Here is a 16374-nt window from a genome sequence, read left to right as displayed (position 1 = left end):
CAAACAGCGCACATTTTCAACGGAACACAGCTTGAGATATCTGGGCACTGTCACAAAGAGCATATTTTCAACTTTTTCAAAGTCAATTTATTTCACACTAAATACAGTTTCTTCCATTAAGTATGTACACCTACATTATTTTATGTATTTCAATCGAACATATTTCATTGGTAGTGAATATAGACATCAACAGATTATAAGGAAACATAGGAACAAAATAAATGTCAGCAGAATATAAAAGTGAAGAGTGCAACAATTATTTTGTTACGATCGCCTGTCTGATTATCAAGATATTTATGATTAGAAATCAAAATTTCATTTTTCGTTTTCCTATTGGGGAAAATGAGTATGGTAAAACTGGTCACTCCATGATCAATATTATACCACATCACATTGTACTTCGACGTTCGAACAAATTCTGCTGAGCTCAAATTGTACATTTCTGATCATTCGCAATAAGATTTTGTATATACATGTATATACAGTGTACATTTAAATTATGAATCTTTGTATGTAACAAAATATATTATGTACATTTTATTTACTATGTGAATAATGGTAAAATATGAAAAATATATTTCCCGAAGGCTGGATAAACAAAATTCATGAGTCATTCTTTTTTTAATGAAAATCTTTGTCAGAATACTTCGTCTTAGTCTTTTGAAGTCATTAATATAATCGCTTATACTGCAGTCATAAATTAATGGAGACCCAGATGACTATTCTGAAGACCTAAATGAAGACTACCTATGAAGTTAGGTTTAACTGAAGTTCTGTTCTGAAAGGCTGATATAAGTTGCACCTATTAAAGTTTATACTACAGCAAAGTTGGTATTATCTGTGTCCTAGCTCCTCCTCTGGTAAAGCCTGCTTTAGCTCTCGAAGAGCCCATTTCTTGTTATCAATGGCAGCCGTTAACTCCTGGTACTCCCTCACTATCTCCTCAAAGTCTGAACCGATGGCTTTGTAGTTCTTCAGAGCTTGGTCGTGCCGCATCAGGTCTTTCTCACGCTCCTGTACAGCGCCCTCTAGCTGTTGCCTATACAATAGAACCAGATGGGTGTTTGTGTTAATGTACCACGGCACATCTAAGCTATCTTGTCCCAAATGTTGCCACCCACATGTAAGGTTAATTTCTGGTTACTGTATCAAACTGATAGCCCTGGGCTAACAGAGCTTGGGTAAGACAAAATATCAAGTCAAATCATATTTTATGTCAATTCATGTTCAAAATTCATTACTATTCAATAATACTTTCTCACATACATGTACTTGCCCTCTTTATACTCTAGAAGAACTTGCACTCTTAAGAACCCAATAGTGTTTGTTATACAACATACATGATACACCTCCCTAAAGGCACTATGTCGTAATCGTAATCCAGTGAAACCCGTACATAGAGACCCATCCAAGGAGAGAAAATAGTTAGACAGACTGCTCAAGCCAAACATTATAGGAACAAAAATGTTGTCTTGACAGGGAGGTGGCCTTCATGTACAGGCTTCAATAAGACAGACTGCTCAAGCACAACATAACAGGAACAAACAAAAATGTGGTCTTTATAGCTTATAGATTTCACTGTAAACAATATATAACAGGAGATAAACCAATTGTGTTACCTTGCTGTTTTCATTGCTTGAAGAACTTCAGGTGTGTACGTGCTGCAAAGAAGCTTGGCTTCAAAGACTCTGAAAAGGAAAACAAATAAGGAAGAAAAAGAATCTTCAAAATAATGCTATTTTTCATCCAACTAAACAAAAATATTATCCTCGTTTTAATTATTTTTTTACAAAAGGATTACTGTTATACTAGCAGGACCCGCGGAAATCCGCGGGATTCTAGAGGGGTGGGCGGGGGGGGGGGGGGGGGGGGGGGGGGGGGGGGGGGGGGGGGGGGGGGGGGGGGGGGGGGGGGGGGGGGGGGGGGGTTTGAGATATATAGAGACTGTCTTAATTAAAACCACCAAGAACTTTATTTGCCATTCAGGCCATTAAAAAAATATACATGTTTAGCGTCCCCGCCCGCTTCCTTTTTGGGGGCCGCCTCCTATTTTTTTTTTTTTTTTTTTGAAAGAAAAAAAAACAGCGTCCCCGTCTGCTTCCTTTTTGGGGGGCCGCCTTCTATTTTTTTTTTTTTTTTTTTTTTTTTTTGTTGAAAGAAAAATAAATTGAAAGGGAAAATGTACGGAGCGGCCATTTTGAAAGAAAAAAAAAAAAAAAGGGCCTCCTCCTTCCCATTTTTCGAAAAAACAGGACGCTAAAAATGTTTTTTTTAAAATTTGGCTTTATATAAAAATTAAAAAAACGATCCAACTGTACCGGTAATTATTCTTTAAGCCACTGGAACTGCGTAGAGTTCCGTAGTGTGGCGTACCGACTACGCAGAAATTAGGCTGCGTATTAATGGGAAAATAGTCCCTGCGTAGGTTATGCGTAGGCTGGCGTACAGGTTTGCTTATGGTTGCTTACTGTGTGGAAAGCTTTTACTGCTTTGTCGATCTGGCGTAGGGTAGCGTACTGTTGCGTAGGCATGTAGCGTAGTGTTGCGTAAAAAGGCTGCTTTCTGCGTCAAGTTTCTACGCCGAAAGTACGCGAAAAAAATTAAACGTGTTGAATTGTTTTCTTTCATCTTGCGTACCCCTTTTCGTTCCTCAGCATATAGTAACGTAGGCCAGCGTAGTTTGTACGCAACACTACGCAACTCTACGTATTGACCCCACGCCAATTAGTGACCCGCAAGTGTCACAAATAAAGTATTAAAAATATGCTCATCTGACCCTTATTAAAACACCTAAACCCCCGAGCTTTCGGGGGTTTATCCAATCCAATCCAATCCAAAAGATATTTGATATAGCGCCTTTTCCTTGCAGTTACAAATTGCGCTGCACACATGCTCGACAATGTTTGGGCCACTTAAAAACAAAAGTTAGACACTTCTTAGAGATCAGCAAAGTATATGTAGGCTGGTAATAAAGTAATGGTTATGGACCCTTGAAACCCGTGGACCCCACGCCTATATTATATATATACACTCAACTCGCTGCGATCTGATCTCTCCCCCCCCCCCCCCCCAACTTTGAAGAACGTAACCCCCGAGCTTTTGGGGGTTTATGGGGTTTATGGCCCCTTGAAACCCGCCTATATTATATATACACTCAACTCAGGACCCGCGGAAATCCGAGGGATTCTAGAGGGGGACGCAGGCAAAAAATTAAGTTTTTCATTTTGGGGGCTCCATTTCAATTTTTGGGAAATTTCGGGGACTACTTTTTCAACTTTCGGGGGCTCTTTTTTCTGGGGCTACTTTTTATTAATTCATAAAAGGATAGGCCTACACTTTGTTGAGATTTGTTTAGTAGGCTAAGGACAGGTTTCAGGCTTCCTATACTTCATAATTGCCTATTTAAAAAAAAAACATTTTTCTGGTTCAATAACTAAGTTTTCATGCATTGATTTGATACTGTAACATAATAGACCCTAGATTGTGATTATTTCTGACCATGAATTTCGATAATCATTTTTCAAAGTAAAATTTTCACAAGAAAAATCAGACAGTCGTTTAAAAACGTAGACATTAGTAATACTTTTACTAATTCCAAGATCAGGTTTTGTAAATCTATTCACGAAACTATATGAAATCGCAGCAATAATGATGCAAACCAACAGATAACAATTTCAAAGTGTCAAATCTCTTCGACTCGAGCTCAGCTCAGCCGAACTCACACATACACACACAGCGTAACTCCAGGAAGCTCGAACACCGGCGCCGCAGGCCTCGGATGCCTGCGGTGCGCGGAGCCGGTGTTGGAGCTTCCTGGAGTTAACTGCAGCTCACACACACTGCACAGCAGCACTGCACTGTGTGTTGACGGAAGGCAGCTTGGGACTGAATTGTCAGTCCAATGGTTTTCTTGTGAAAACTTTCCTTTATAAAATGATAATCAAAATTTAGTAGCATGATATGGCCGTAATAATCACAAAATAAGCTTTGATTTCATACCTCCATTCATGAAAACTATATAAAAATCGCGGCAATAATGATGGAAATAGGTCCCTAAGTTTGGACGTGGACGGGAAGCTTCGTGTGTATCTCTGTGGCTTGTGCAGCTACTATACAAAGGATATCCTATAGAAAGATGCTTTACTCGGGTAAGCCCGACCCTGTGCGCCGTGCATTTAATACGCAACTTAATGTGAGTGGATGGTCATCGGTCGTGTGTCTACGGATGTAATGTTGAATATCCATGAGGTATCTCTGTCGTCACGCATATCCTGCATTATGCATATCGCGTCTGTTTTCGCCCTGGACGTCGACACGGAGGAGAAACTCGGGCGGAGTATAGCCAATTCCACAGAGTAGACTCTCCCGCGGACGATGGCACCGGGCACGGGTACCCCGAGGGGAGGGTTCAGGAGGAGATAGCCGCACCAACTTCGGTCGGCGATCTCATAAAAAAACAATAGAATACAAAGGCTCGCCGAGACGTCGCGCCCCCCGCGGAGCCTTAGCGTATTACTTATATAGAAATCTGATTTTTGGACATATATAAATGTTGATGATACAATGGACAACACAAATTGTCATGTACACTGCAATTCATTTTGACCCTTTGAGCAACAAAAGGAAGAGAATTCTCCATATATAACAGGTACACATTAAAATTACACTGCCAGTGGGAGATTCCCCATATCATTAATGATCTTAACTTTTCAAAATCTGTAAATTACATAATTTCTTCATCAAATTTTATTTCAAAATTTGAACTACCGGTAAAATAAGTGCTTTGAGCATGTTTATGTAAAGGCACTATATAAATATCAATATGTATGTATGTATGTATGTACGTTCCTCTGATTTTTTTCTTCTGCTTTTTACCAAAGTTAGCTTTATAAGGGCTTGTTCACACATACGCATGAAACCAGTTTTAGTGAATGTCAAATGGGGATGAAAACCAAGCAGCTATGGCACCAAAGGATCAATGCAAACTCATGTATATGTGTGTTACATAAGTTGAGTTCATTAGGCTTTACATCACCGTGGTAAAAAGATCATATGTGAACAAGCCTTCAAGAGGGTCAATGCTCCTTTTTGTAATCCCTTTTCTATCCTGACCTGATTTTGAGGCTCATGGCATGACAACGTGCATCGAGCCAATCTGTGGTGATGCTGTCGCTATCAGCTTGCAGACGTAGCCTATGATTGGTGATCAGTTTCTCTAAGGTATGTAGGGCTTCTCTCAAGATCTGCAAAGATATAATCATATTCCAGTCTCCTTTAATAATGAAAATTACAATAAGCTTTTGTATAGCACATATCATATATGTAGCAAAGTCTCTTTGACCTTCCAAAGAGCTGAATTATTATCCTGGCTTTGGCCTAGCTGCCCTAATTAAGGTGCTGGAGCATTCAAGGAATGACTTCCTACTTGTACCCATTTACCTCATCACTGTGGTAAATGTAGAAATGTAGACTAAGATCTGGCATTATTGGACAAAATATAATTGAATTGAATGACTATACTGTGGTTAGATTCCCTTTACATTGTGACTAACGGTAGGGAGACTTCCTGACTAGACCACAATACCTTTATTTATCTGGGTACAACTGTTTCTATGATCTTTTAAAAGTGTACTGGAAGTTAATATTATGGCTATTAGAACCAACTGCCATTATCTATGCTGTTGCAATTCAAGGAATTATTTCTATGACTGGTGATAAGTTCCTCCAAGCTGTGCAGTCATGTATGGGTCATATCACATAGTCTTTTTAAGCTCCTAAAGAGCACTTGAAGTTGTTACAATTGCTACACTATCTCCCTAAGGCAGCCATTATCAGTGAACAGTACAGAATCAGGAGTGAGAGTTAAACAAAAAAAAGTTTTAAGTGAGAATTAAAAAAATAAAATAATAATAATCATGTTTTAGAAATTATTCAAGACATCATTTCTATTTTGTCTGAGAGGTATAGGACAATGAGTTGGCTTCCCCAAGAAGGCTGTTGTTGCATTGTAAATACATATTTCTTACCACCATCTTGGGGCAGCCAAGAAATTTAAGAAAAATGCCTTACCTGATTGTACTGCCAGAACTGTTTGTTCCTCAGGAGTTTGGCCAATTTGAGCTGTTTCTTCTCTTCCTCCAGCTTCATCTTCTCACTGCGCAAGACGTCAGGGAGCTGGGTCGCTTTAGCAAAGGTCAACTCATCACCTGGATGAAACATGGTGAAGAGAAAGAGGGAGTAAGACAACTTAGGATGAATTGAGAGAGAAGGAAAGGAGTATGACTTTAAAAAAAGAAGAAGAGATTTACAAAAGACAACTAACTTAGGATGAAAGGAGTCGGAGAAGGCCGCATTGTGTTTCGTCCACCAGTGACCATTGTGTTTGGAAAGAAGTCTTTAGTGGTTGCAAACTTAATTGGTCAAAATGGGATTAACAGTTGAAAAAATTATTTATGACAAGAAAGTCTCACATGTAAACATTTACATATAGCCTAAAATGACATCTGATCTTGGCAGGTGACCCCTGACAGCATCATAGAGTGGAGGCCCCCCAATGAATCTGTTAGGCCTAATTGGTGGAGAAAATAATGTACCCAATACACAGTCTCTTGCAGACACTCTTGGTCTTAGAGGAAAACATGCATTGACATTCAAATCACGCTATTCATTCATTATAAATGTCCCCTGAAAAGGATTACTTTTCATATGCCCTATTTGAAATATGACCAAAACTAGCTGTAAAGTTTGGACCAAACAAACATGCCTGTAGTCCCATATATATATCTGTGGTGCAGTGCACGTGACTTACAGCAAGGCCGAGTCAATAAGCCAGTTCGTAAATAGCTTTGGAATGCATGACCCCAAATATCCACAGATCTTTTACACGATGGATACGCAGAGCTGCCAACCTTGTGCGACCAAAAAAAGGAGTCATGATGGCAAAAAAAAAAAAAAGAATTTCAAGCAAAAAAAAGGAATTCATAAAAAACGAAACTTACAACCACATGCGACACACTTCCAATGCAGAAATGTTCATTCATCATGCTGTTTTTTGCCATACAAGCAGGTAATTTTTTTGGTGGTATTTCGGTATTATCAGCATTTCATTTTTTTTGAGAATATTTTTCTCTTCAAGTATGTTTTAAAATTAGTTTTCTATTGAATTTGTGATCAAATCACCATTTGAGGGCCGTTGTTTGACGTGCGGTATGTAAAAAAAATAATTAAAAAAAAAATTATTAAAAACGTATTTTATGAAAAAAACAAAAACGTAATGCCGTATTTGGAGGAAAAAACGGAATAATTCCGGACGATAAAAACGGAATGGTTGGCAGCTCTGGATACGCCGTACTTGTGCATTTTAGAATAATCACTGCCGAAGTTATGGAGGTGCTTCATGGATACCTTTCGATTGCCTCTTGAGAAGAACACTTCCACATGTGTATCAGATAAATGTACCATTGGTGCATAAATGAATACTAATTACATAACTTTCATGAGCACCATACCAGTACTCATCTCGATGGGTTTTACAATTTGGGAACAAATTACCTCTATCTGCATATGCGCAGATAGTATCTATGAATTTGATGATTCAACAATGCAACCTCATAATATTACGAAACAATTCTTATATACAGTGCGTCCCAGAAAAACGAAACCGAGAATTATTGATGTTTTATCATAACTTAATCACAATTATAATTAACAAATGACACATATTTGGAAAACTTAGATCCTCCTCTTTCATTTGATGCAACTCATATGATTCATATCTTATGCATGAGTGATTAAAAGCAATTTGAAGAGGGAAAACCAAAAAGTCATTTGGCGGGCGGTATCTGAATTAGCTGTAGTCAAACGTTTAACCGTCCGGTATCCGACCGCCCATGGCGGATTCCGTTTTCAATTGGACGGTTTCGTTTCCCGTTTTTTTTTTTTTTTTTTTTTTTTTTTTTATAATTTTTTTTTTTTTTTTATAATTTTTTTTTTTTTTTTATAATTTTTTTTTTTTTTTTTAAAGTTTCGATTTATGCCCCTCCACCTGGCACTATGCCTGGCAATGTCTCCCAGCTCAGTAATCGATGTGATGACTTACCACTTGGAAACTAGAACAACACTCCAATTTGTCTGTCATCTTGGTTTGAAAGTAATCTTTGTTATAGATCTCAATATATATTCATCCAAGTTTAACACATGGTGTACCACAAGGTTTTATCCTAGGTCCTCTGTTTTTAATTTACTTTAATGATCTTACACATTATTCTAAAACGACATTGTTACTATTATTTGTGACTAGTTCACAAGCACAAATCGGCGCCTTCAGTTAAATTACCTTCCAGCTTTTTCACACGGACAAAAAAAAAAAAAAAAAAAAAAAAAAAAAAAAAAAAAGATTTTTTTTTTTTAATTTTTTTTTTTAAAATAAATCGTTTAACCGAAAACCGTCCGGTTTTGACAGGCGGGTTAAACGGAATTGGAGATATCCGTGATGTTACAGCACTATCTGATTCTGAATTTCAAGGAGAAAACAAACTCAGTTGATCAAATTATGGAAATGCAAGCCTTACTTTAAACAAACAGAACTTTGCTATTCCTGGCTCATTTTTCCTGATTGAGGTGTCATTTGAAAGGGCAGAAATTTAACTTTCTAGAAATGTGATTTTCTTTTTAAAATTCAGATACCGCCCACCAAATGACTTTTTGGTTTCCTCTCTTCAAATTGCTTTTAATCACTCATGCGTAAGATATGAATCATATGAGTTGCATCAAATGAAAGAGGAGGATCTAAGCTTTCCAAATATGTGTCATTTGTTAACTATAATTGTGATTAAGTTATGATAAAACATCAATAATTCTCGGTTTCGTTTTTTCTGGGACGCACTGTATAACATAATCAACCTTTCCCAATCGCAAGCAGAACTGATAAAGCTTTACCTGTAGTTGAACTGGAGTCTGTTTCATGGAATGATTGAAGCTCTTCACACTGCTTTCTGAGTCTCTCTTCTATGAGGGGAATTAACTGGGGCTGTATCATAGACACCATCTTCAATCAACGAAAAAAAAAAAAAAAATTATATCAATCCATAAATAATACACAATTATATGAGAAATGAAATGTTTTCCTTTGTAGCCTGACATTACCTATGAAGAAATGGATCAATTATATTCATTACATATGACATAGAACAGCCCCCCATCCCCCCCCCCCCAAAAAAAAGAAAAAAGTATTGCTGATATGAAATATTTTGACTTTAATTCATACTGTTTATCTCTATTGCTGAATAAAATAACATTTCTTTAAAGATTAAAATGCAAGATCGACCCTTAAAATGTAAAGCCAACACTGGGTTTATTGCTCAGTCTTAATATGTTATCCATATATATTTTTAGGAGGGTCCTATTAAGGGAGAAGTCACTTTGGAAAAAACAGAAATTAATGATATTTTTGTACAAAACAAAAGGGAGAGTTATCTGTGACTATGGTACAATCCACTGACCAAATTTCTAGTTTGAGATTTGCATAAACTGAGTATTCTCACTTATTAAAAACTTTCATAAATTTCTTATTATCGGTCCAATTTATTCCAAACTTATGCCATTCTGTTTCTTATTTTTGTTAACTTTCATACAAATAAACTTATCACAAGGGTTTGATAACTCAGGATAGGATATTTTATATGACAACGTGAAGAGTGCTCTGATTGGCTAATATTTTTCTGCAGAGTCTGGCGAACTTTGAGGTCAACAGTCGTTCTAGTTTGCTTGTAAACAGGGCAAACCACACAATGTGGACAATTGACGTGAATGAGTTTCTGTAGAAACAGACTGCTATCATTCCGAATATACAATACAGTTAGCACTGAGATGTACCTTTTTCTGGTGATTTCCTGCGAGTAGTTTATCTTTCTCTAAGCCTAGCAGGGTAGCTTTGTCACCATGCTCCTCGCTATCATTCCTCTCTGATAGATAGTCACATGCTTCAGCTGTAGCCACACACTGCTGCAGGGCTTCATAGAACTGTCCAGTAACAACAAAGATATAATTAATCAACATGACAATACTTTGTTCTTGTGTTGCGCATATCTCCCTTTCTGACAAAAAAAGTCTCTTGGGGTTCAGAACTGAAAATGCTGCATACATACCTTGTTGAAATTTGGAAAATGGGGGGGGGGGGGGGGGGGGGTCCAGACTGATACTGCAAATACACCGTAATAATCATTCAAAATGTTGGCACATTTAAAACATTGCGTTTTTAATGCTTTTACAAACACGGTTTTAAATCGCTTGTCTGTTTTTTCACACACTAAACATGATTTAAAGATACTATGTCCCTTTTGCAGCGAATATATCAAATTCTGTAGAACTTTGCAAGAATTTTATGTCATGTATGTCTTATCTGTGAAATTTAAACATTAGCAGTGTCCCAGTATTCAAATTATGCAAGGAAACCGTTTACCTTCTAGACTTCACTGTCAGACTTTTCTTCTTTGGTAATAACATATGGTACATAAAATGAGCTGTCACAAGTACATGGGCATTTGTCTACATGAATTACCCACTACTTCAATGGTCAAAATAAAACTGATTGAATCTTTGTGCAGCACAAAACGTACGACCATTCAGTAAAAGGGTTTGCAAATCAGACTATTGCAATCGCTCAAGTTGATTTGACAACTAATGGTCATTATTTTCCCATTAAAAGCTATTTCAAGCCCTTTCGCTGTGAGGGAAGTTCTAAATTAGTATTGTCTTTCAAATGTACTGGGTAGTTGGAATTTAACCTTTCATTTTTTTGGCCTGCAAATTGGACATCATAGTACCTTTAATACACCCCACAGACATGTGCGTTTAATATAGGTTTTACATCTTTTTTGTGATAAGTTTTCAACAATAATAACATGAATTTACCAATCAATTCACACATGTACCGGTACTTGGTTATCTTGGATAATTAGCTGCTACCTTTATACACAGATAGACTGGGTGAATTCTTATAAAAGGTGGACCAGCAAAGATTGGTCTAGGGTGAATACTCCATTTTCATCTAATTGGATGAAGCCCAAAGACCAAACAATTAAGTCATTTGACAATGTAAGTAACAAAATATAAATCAACTAAATTTGTCACAGCTGCAGCAGTGACTACTCACCATAAGCATAGCTCAACACTTAGCTGTCTTGAAAGGGGGTCCACACTTTTTACAGTTTGCATAAGTTTGTAAGTCTTTTTTTTTTTGGGGGGGGGGGGGGGAGGGGGGAAGGTCCAAATGTTGATTTTTGGCCCCCATGTGCCCCTGGCACTTTTTAGTGTTGAGCCCAGCCATAGGCGTACATTATGGCCCTATGAGTGGGAATTGATCTTATTAATTGATTCCTACCTGTGCAGTCTTGGAGTCGGGAGCCACTTCATGAGAAGCTATGTTGTGTTCCGTGAGAAGCTGATGCACCTCATGATGCAAGATGTGTTTCTCTAGGTAACCCATCCTTGCTCCTTCCATCTTCTCCTTGGCCTTTACAAGGAAAGAAAACTCAATTAATAACTCCGCCTTTGTCCTTTGTATACATGTAATTGTCGATACCCTCCCAAACAAATGATAACAAAGTACAAACTGAATTGTGGTTTATGGATGATTATAGACTATGGTACATAGCAGGGCTCCACACCAACTGTTTTGAAAGGGGTCCAGTCTGAACTGCATGCATGAGCCCTATGTAAAAAGTTCAGCACCTTGTTAGTGTCAAGCCCCAATTCCGCGAAATCAGCTGGAGCACACTCTTGGGTCTTCAGGGCTAAATTGCTTCATGCATTCTTTCTGCTGAGAAGAAAATAAATCTCTGCAAAGTTTGTTCACCGATATTAACAATTTCAGTATCAAAGACCACTAGACTCAACCAAAAGCTGATCATACATCCAACAGTTTTGGATAGACATAATCATGTGCGTCTTACTGCAATTTGAAAACAGGTTCTGTATTCAATGTTAAAGCTAAAGACCAGTTATAGTCATGCAATCGCATAGTAAAAGAAATGTTGTGAAATCGATCAGAAAAGGTTGATCATCTAGCATAGATGTACTGCAAGGTTCTGGAATCATCAAAATTATAAGAAATTTTGCCAAGTCTTCATAAAGTTAGAAGCACTGTACACAGAAAGATGTATATGGGACTACACACATGTGCGCGACACGTGCATTTGTATCTCTCAACAGTATATAGATATACTAATTTACCAAATATATCAATTAGTAGGCGGTTTCCCGTCAAAATTTTTATCGTCATGTAATATTCAAAACATATTCTTTCACATGATTGGTAATAAGAGCTTCCATTTCATTTTTTGAAATTGGGGCATTTCCAATACTAGTCTTTACCTTTAAACCTATATACATAAAACATGAAAGTGTTTCTATAAAGATGAACAATAAGAAAGGAATTCAGGACACATTGATAGTACTGTAAATGTAAAGGCTCATTGAGATATGTAGTGGTAAAATGCATCCTCTTAAAAAAAATGAGTAAGTGAATAAGCAACTGCGTGCAACAAAGGTGCTTTGGGTATTTACTGAATAATGTGAAGCATTCTGTGCTTAGGCTATTAAAAAAACAAGGTGTCATATCTGAATGAGGCTTGAGGATGACCATTAGTCCTTTGACTCCACTATGAAAATAACGGACAAAGAAAGCGGACAAAATATACAGTTCCTCAGGTAGACAAAGGAACATCCCTTCACTGCTATTATGTAAAAAGGTGAATATGCATGTGACACCTGTTCTACACATTTTTACATAATAGCAGTGAAGGGATGTTCCGTTGTCTACATGAGGAACTGTATATTTTGTCCGCTTTCTTTGTCAGTCATGTTCATAGTGCTCCTTACCAGTTTGTGAGCTTCTTCCATGTGCTTAGATGTGCCATCTTCTGTCAGATGTTGGGAGAGTGCTTTGAGAAGGTTCACACATCCTGGATTCTGTGCAGCATCACTCTCTGACATGTGAACTGGTAGGTTCATGTTCACTGCAAAGAGAAAAGAATGACAGTGGAGGTTTCTTATTAAATTGCATCATGTCTAAATTTACACTTTGATAAAATGCAGACTAAAAAAATTACCAGAAAAAAAAACTCCAGATGTATTGAAGGGCAGAGTAAAGATGTTTGCACATGACACAAAGGTGTACACTCGCATCAGAGAACAGAAAGATAGTGAAGTTCTTCAGGAAGACTTGGATAATCTGAGCAAATGGTCTGAAAGATGGCAACTGAGATTCAACGTAGACATGTGTGGTATAATGCATTATGGTAAACAGGTAGTAAAGATGACATACAACATGGAAGGAGGAGGTATAAGAAAAGACCTTGAAGTTCGTGAAGATGAGAAGGACCTTGGTGTAACTTTTGATCCATCCTTAAAATTCAGTAAACATGTGAGTGTAACAGCTAACAAGGCCAACAGGATCGTTGGAATTATCAAAAGAACATTTGACCATAAAGATGAAGAGATCTTCAAGCCACTATACAAGACATCGGTGCATCCCCATCTAGAGTACGTCAACTGTGTGTGGAGCCCATTACTAGAAAGGGATAGAACAACAATTGAAAAAGTCCAGAGGCGTGCCACAAAGATGATTCCAGCACTGAAAGACTTACCATATGAAACCCGTCTTCAACGGCTCAACCTACCTACCCTCTCGTACAGACGCCTCCGTGGTGACATGATTCAAGTCTACAAGATCATGCATGGCCTCAACGATATCAAGATAAACAATCTGTTTACAATGAAGGAGCTGGAAACCAATCTACGAGGCCACAACACGAGGATCCCCAAGGAGCGTGCACATCTCAACATCCACAAGTATAGCTTCACACACCGTGTAGTCAACACCTGGAACAAACTACCGATGTCAGCAGTGAATGCACCAACCATAAACAGATTCAAATCAGAGGTGGATGCCTATCTTTCAACACAGCTCGACAAGTTTAGTTATAGGCCCAGCAGGTGATAATCCTGTTGAGTCTTCCCACAGATCCAACAATGGACCTATTGTATCAAAGAACAAACTCTTTGCAGTGGTGTACAAATAAACTATGGGAGGGCATTACAAGACATTGTCTTACTAGGGAGCCCGAAAAAGACAGGTGAATGAATACAGGTGAATACTCAATACCCACACATAACTGTCCTGGCTGTTTATTAACAACTGCTTTATTGATTTTCAACATTTCAAACACCAGGGGCGGATCCAGCCGGCTGCAGGAGAGGGGGCAAAATTCGTGAGAAAATATTTAGCTGCAAAACAGCTCAGACAATCAATAGATGAATGAAGTAAACCGATGGCGAAGGTAGTCCAAAATTTCTGGGAAGAACACAGAAACACCGTTGCCACCAGTGTCTAATTATTAGGGACTTTTAGATTTGCGTTGACTGATACGTGTGACGCCCATTCAAGGCAGTGCATTAAAAGGACGTCGATCGTAGCAATCCACGTTGTCGTTGTGCAATCTAAAAGTCCCTAGTATAGGCTGCTATGCAGCATCATACTGATTATTCTTAAGCAAACTATATTGAAATGAAAGACATCATAAACCAATAGCAAAATAGGATTTGATAGTAAGACTGAATTTTCATAAGGAAAAGGAGAAGAGAACCAATGATAAGTAAGAAGTGGAAATACCTGAAGCATTGACACAAGATTCATGAATAAAGAATGAGAATTAGAGAACAAAGGAACATAGTCTACCACCCGTTTGAAGACTTGGTATGTGGAGGAGATGAATGGAGGAAGTGAATATGTAAATGATGTGACATGATACGTATAGAGAGAGAAGAGACTAGAGAATAAAAGTATATGGGATTAACAGGATGAGTCTAATTTTAACTCTTACACAAATACACCTGCCGTCTCAGCAAGTATACAGCGCTAGAGGTCAGTCAATACGCATTAGCATTAACCTCTAGCGCTGTATATTAAACTAACTGTTCTGTTCTATAGACACAGTATTGATTCTCAACATTTCAAACACCACTGAAACTGTAGTTTGTACAAAATTCAACTAAATCTAGATCTAGATGGGCAAGAAATATTGCCGCCATTATATGACCACGAAAGATACAACAACCCCCTACCTGTTGTAAATATTGTTGTAAATACCATGCAAGATAAGATAAGATAAAAGATACAACAATTTTCAGAATACTAATTACCTCGTCATATTATCTCTTGTGCGCATATGCAAATGAGGATTAAATAGACCTAAGCGCCATTTTACTTGTAATGAGCACAATACACCAGTTTACGGTTAGGGGCGCCATTTTAATTGGCGAGTAAGGAAAGCCAATGACGCAGAGGTCATGTATTTATGCGTAAATTAAGATTGCGCCCATGCAAATTATGACATCACTGCCTGCGCGCTGCGTTGTGCGCGCATATCATCATTTGCATGGGCGCAATCTTAATTCACGCATAAATACCACTGACCTCAGGTCATTGGCTTTGTTTCAAAGTCAATTAAAATGGCGCCCATGTCTGCGAAAGTGCACTGATGTAACCGTAAACTGGTGTATTACAAGCACACCAAAGTTTGAACAAAGGCGCGACCAAACAGATGAGAGAAAAGATACAACAAAAGTTACAATGTTCAGAATAGATCTACCAACTTTAATCTTAATCTTCAAAGATACAACAATATTAGAGATAACACAGGGTTCAGGATATCGCCCCATGTCATTAGACAATTACGACTAGACTACTCTCTAGACAGGCCATTAGCCTAATAAAATCAAAAAGGAAAAAAAACAAATTATAAACTTATTAGACTCTAGATCTAAGACTTAACCAGATCCAGACTCATGCATTAATTGATTCTATTAGTATTAGAGTCTACACAGTTGCTTGTAAATGTAAGCTACGTGTAGATCTAACTGTTAGATTGGATTATAAATTTACCAGCTAAATGAGTTAGACCTTGTAATTTGTTGAGTCTGAGAAACTGTCAAGTTGAAAAATCTTGAGTCTGCAACTCTGCATAGATCTAGACCCCTCAGGCGCAGGCCTAAGATAAAACAAAACTTAAAACTGCACACGCGGGACTTAAACTAGAATCTAGACCTAGATCTAGTCACTGACTATTTCGGCAAGGCAACCCTCCGTCCATCACGCAAAAATAAACCAAGACGAGACTAATGTGGTGGAAGGAGTTCGTAGAAAACCTTTTACCTTTTATGACAGTATTGTTATGCAAATCCATGCTGCACCCTTTAAGATCAAACTTCAAAGTTTCTTGAACTTTTTTCTTCTTCCTTCTTATTTATGTTTTCGCGCGAAGTGTGACGTCATGATGAGGAAGCCAGTGCACAGTGCACGTACGTGCAATGCAT

The 16374-nt window shown here is 37.9% G+C and overlaps 1 protein-coding gene across 6 annotated transcripts; it reads right to left on the bottom strand.

The window, feature by feature from the left end:
* Positions 1–64: 64 nt before the first annotated feature.
* On the bottom strand, positions 65–16346 carry LOC115920176 (HAUS augmin-like complex subunit 4). Of its 6 annotated transcripts, none has more exons than XM_030975228.1 (9): positions 16214–16346; positions 12880–13016; positions 11381–11512; positions 9874–10020; positions 8938–9046; positions 6070–6206; positions 5113–5243; positions 1620–1688; positions 65–1039 (listed from the first exon to the last, which is right to left on the bottom strand). In XM_030975228.1, the coding sequence occupies exons 1-9, from the start codon at positions 16242–16244 to the stop codon at positions 835–837; spliced, it is 1098 nt and encodes a 365-aa protein (XP_030831088.1). In that variant the 5' UTR covers positions 16245–16346; the 3' UTR covers positions 65–834. The 6 variants fall into 6 exon arrangements, with proteins under 6 accessions (XP_030831088.1, XP_030831089.1, XP_030831090.1 ...); XM_030975229.1 differs by lacking the exon at positions 16214–16346 and adding an exon at positions 16124–16199; XM_030975230.1 differs by lacking the exon at positions 16214–16346 and adding an exon at positions 15944–16097.
* Between the last annotated feature and the right edge of the window lie 28 nt (positions 16347–16374).

Source organism: Strongylocentrotus purpuratus, unplaced genomic scaffold (genome assembly GCF_000002235.5).
Source record: "Strongylocentrotus purpuratus isolate Spur 01 unplaced genomic scaffold, Spur_5.0 spur5_scaffold_8, whole genome shotgun sequence".
NCBI classification, from domain to species: domain Eukaryota; kingdom Metazoa; phylum Echinodermata; class Echinoidea; order Camarodonta; family Strongylocentrotidae; genus Strongylocentrotus; species Strongylocentrotus purpuratus.
The sequence above is the reverse complement of the archived record's forward strand: the minus strand, read 5'-3'. Positions and strand labels throughout refer to the sequence as shown.

Excerpts from the sequence above, each read along its gene's own strand:
- LOC115920176 (XM_030975225.1), bottom strand. The coding sequence starts at position 13,738 with ATGCATGATCTTGTAGACTTGAATCATGTCACCACGGAGGCGTCTGTA. Across the intron at positions 11,513-12,879 it reads TGGAAGAAGCTCACAAACTG|GCCAAGGAGAAGATGGAAGG; the intron begins GTAAGGAGCACT and ends TTCCTTGTAAAG. Across the intron at positions 1,040-1,619 it reads CAAGCAATGAAAACAGCAAG|GCAACAGCTAGAGGGCGCTG; the intron begins GTAACACAATTG and ends TCTATTGTATAG.